At 46.4% G+C, this 3,925-nt stretch overlaps 1 protein-coding gene across 1 annotated transcript in view; it reads right to left on the bottom strand.

The window, feature by feature from the left end:
• The window catches only part of ramp1 (receptor activity modifying protein 1), a 32,000-nt gene extending 29,642 nt beyond the window's left edge, over positions 1–2,358 (bottom strand). The window contains exon 1 of the mRNA XM_029137165.3: positions 1,709–2,358. Within this exon, the coding sequence (XP_028992998.1) occupies positions 1,709–1,766 (58 nt within the window). The 5' untranslated portion in view covers positions 1,767–2,358. The remainder of the gene's footprint in view (positions 1–1,708) is intronic.
• Positions 2,359–3,925: the final 1,567 nt, after the last annotated feature.

Here is a 3,925-nt window from a genome sequence, read left to right as displayed (position 1 = left end):
TTTCCCCATGTGTCATTTCACCTCCACCTAGTGAGCCGCTTGCGTGCGCCAAATATTTGCAATGAATTCAAATTGAATCCTGAGCTGCTGGAAGAAAGATGACGGTGTCAGGGAAAGGGGATTAAACTGTCTCTTTGTGCCGGTCCCTTTATATCAATGGGAGAGTGAGGGACTGCGCTCTCTTTATCCATTATGTTCCTGTCGGCTGAAACGTTACCAGAGAAAATAAAAAAAATATTGCTCCTGTCACAGTAGGAAGGGTTGTGATGGCGTCGGTGCCACGCGGTGATTTGACTTGTATCAGCAAAGTGTGTCTTTTGATGCCTGAGTATCGGGCAGTGAGGGCTAAAAAGCTGGAAAAGACGATTTTCTTATAGCAAAACTTTGAAAGTGCATTTTTTTTAGATGTGGTGACAGTAATAGTTAAAGCTGCAGATGAGTCATAACTTTCTCTTTCTGTAAATATAGAACACCTACATGAAGCCAGGGGGGCAAAGAGCAGAGGAAGCTCGGGCGTAACTGTCCGAAGGTGGCGCTGCGTCAGCGCGTGTCGCAGCGTCACGGCGTCGCCTCCTCTGCGCGTACGAACAACGGGCGACCGCGAGACGGACACGAGGTCCAGTTGCAGCAAAACTGGAAATGTTCCCATTACAGTTCGGCTGAAGGTGAACGATTTAGTGGTTAGACTGGGAGACGAATCGTGAAAGTGAAATGACTCTCCATCCGCTGATAAAAGCGTGGCAAAATATGTGGAGATGAGAACAGACGCAGTCAAAGTCTCAGAAAATTAGAAGCTGTTCCCATTTCTCATGTTTCATGCAAATCTACGTAGTACAATAAATCGGTTTCACGTCAAATACTTTTTTGCAGACTTTGGATTGAGTGACGTCCAGCGTGCAGTTACACGTTTGACGGCGTAATTTCCCCGTTAAGACTCATCGACTGATTGGATTAAGACCTCTGGGATCCAGAGCTGGGAAGCGGTTCATTGTCGAGCAGCAGCTGTACGTCAGAGCAGTCGTCAGTCAGGTGTCACAACACTGTCAGTCAAACAGCTGCCTGCATCAAGTCAGCTCTATAGGCGACAGCTGCTGTTTGCAATTGAGCCAAATCAACAGAAATAAATAAAAACAAGCAAACGGCCGACGCTTAAGTCATTTGAGCGCATAGGAACTAACTTTATACAGCTTCAGTGATACGGGTTGAGAGGATGTGATGTTATTTGTGTCGTTTTTGGAACGATATCATGAATCCCGCCTGATACTAAAACATGTTGTGACCTTACAAAAACAAATCATCGGCAGCTGGACAAAGAATAACAAGTGGCCATCGGAGCATATGCGGGGCCTCGTCCCAACAAATATGACTCTGTGGTGACAGGTGCCACAACAGGTTTTATAACATCTTATTATATGGCACTGATGTGATTAGTAATTAAAATAACACACTGCTCCACAAGCCTCTCACTTTTCCGCACGTGGAACAACCAACTCAGCGATGAAACTGAAATGCACGCACCTGCACGGACGCGCTGTAGTGATTTCCCACATTTGACTCTGGGCGCAGAGAAACGCAAAGAATGGCATTTCGATAATCCTACAGATCATAGCGCATCATGTGAGTCCCGACTCGCGTGATTCGGTCTGATTTGTTCCCCCTCCGCGCACAGTTCACGCACATTCCACGCAGCACAACGTGTGGCACTCACCGACAATGAACCACAGGAGCGTCTGTCGCTGCGGAGCCGCGCTGCTCTGCGAACCCATCCTCAGCTGCGGGATCCGCCGGTTCAAGTTTGGACGGGGAGGGGTGGGGGGGGGGGGGGGGACTTGCTGCAGTTCAGAGATTAATCGGTGACATCAAAAGTGACGGCTGAAGGAATCTGTAATGAATCTGCCGGCTCGTGGAGCCACGGGGCGAGCCTCCGCCGTGGCACCTGGCTCCAACCGATCGAAGGCGGAGGAAGCGCGACTCGTCCTCGATCCAACTCCCTCGTCACTGGCTGTCACCGATCTTCCGTCACCCGCACGTGAAACACATTGAGTCGCAAAGTTGGAGCGTGAGTCCCGAGCTGCGGAACCTGGCGTTCGGACCCCGGAGCGCGCCTCGCCGCCGTTGGAGCACTGCGCTGCGCGCGACGGGACGCGCCGGTCTGGAAGAGCTGGGGCTGAGAGCCTGTGGGACGGCGTGTGAATGGAGGGGACACGAGGTTGACCCAAACATAGTAAAAGAGGAAGTGAGGGTGATTGGATGGGGGAGGAGACGCTGGGTTCTATGCTACTTTGTCATTGGTTAACCCATTCGTTATTCAAGTCGCAAAAGCATAAACAAACACAAGTCATAGTGGAGATTAATCCACAATCTACATAGTATAATACGGTCGCAACATACAGTGGATCAGAACCTTATGACTGTGGGAACATGAACACAGGTGCTTGGATGTAGTGCGCCCTATTCACAATAGATGTGTTGGGTTGTGCGACACCGCCATCTAGAGGTAGATGGAAGCGAACTCACGTCAATACGTGGAATAAACACTATCACTAGGAAAAATCCTGGTTGTTCCAGAGTTCTACTGAGTCCATACCTATTGAAATAGGTTGATTTCACATGCAGGTTTTCAAACAGGTTCTACAATCAGTCAGTCAAGGGTTTTAAAAAAGTTATCTATATGCATGTACCCCGACTCAGCTGGGATAGGCTTCAGCTACAGCATCATTTACACAGTAATTGTGTAGGATATTCAAGTATTTCACAGCAAAGACCATGTACTTTTTGAAGACAATTATTTTTAAAGTACAGTTAGTCATTAAAAGGTGACGCCTGCAGTAGATGAAAGGTGTCTCTCCGTCTTTTGTTGCAGTTTGCAGTGAACCCAGTGTGAAATGGCAAATTAATTTAAAATGACTCATCTCCACTGTGTGGGTTGCTAGAGATTGTAGTTTTAGCTAAAGCTTTGTTGTTGTATGTTTTCTCTGCCAAATGCCTTTGTGCGACTTTATGAGGTTACATCAGAGGCACAGATGAGACTCGCAGAACAAAAACAAAAGCAGCGGCTGAAAGAAATATCAGCCTGTCAAGGCAGCTGCCAGTCCCTCATCTCGTACCCGCTGTCGGTGGGAGACGGCAATTTCTCCAACGCCGGGGCCTCGCAAACAGGGAAGGAAGATAGATTCGCTGCAGACTCTGCATGAGGAGGCTTTCTATTAAAATGGAAAAGCCCAAACACTGTTGTTCTCTATATATAATCCCAATCATTTCAGAGGGTGGGGGTTTTGGAGCTAAGTGGCTGAGTAAGAGGCTTGGATACAGTATTTACTGATAATGATGATCTCTCCCCACTTTGAGTGTATTTATAATAAAACGACTGTGCGGTGGCGCAGTGGCTGATTTATTACAGCTTATTAAAATAATACCTCTGGTTTTTGCAGTTGGGGTAAGTGAGCAAGGAAACTGTTTATCTCCAGGCAGAACGCTTACAAATGTATTTATTATTATATATTATTTATTAGTTATTTTATTTAAGTTATTAACTCAAAGGACACATAACACGGATGGTTACACAAAATAATGTCTGACTGAAGTGGCTCCTAAAAAACTGGTTGTCTGATTTAAACATTACATGTCAGGTTGGGAATATTCTCTGTTAATTCCTTTTTTTAATCTTGAAGTTTTGAATTCTGGAATATATGTTTACGAACAATCAAGACCTCATATCAAACAAAACGATAATATCATACACTTAATACTTTTTAAAGTACCGTAGGTCCGTGTATGTGTTTGTTGGGAAAAAACAAAGCCCTGAAGAGTCAAAGGACTCACAACGCGCTGGTATTTGAAACCACAGCTTGCAGGCCTGTCTGTCTTTCTGGCCGTTGCCGGGGCAACCAAGTGTAAACGTACGGCAGGAGGCGTGTGGCGAAAA

This window comes from Betta splendens, chromosome 21, assembly GCF_900634795.4.
Source record: "Betta splendens chromosome 21, fBetSpl5.4, whole genome shotgun sequence".
Lineage (NCBI taxonomy): Eukaryota > Metazoa > Chordata > Actinopteri > Anabantiformes > Osphronemidae > Betta > Betta splendens.
Note: the sequence above shows the minus strand (reverse complement) of the source record. Positions and strands in the feature narration are given on the sequence as shown.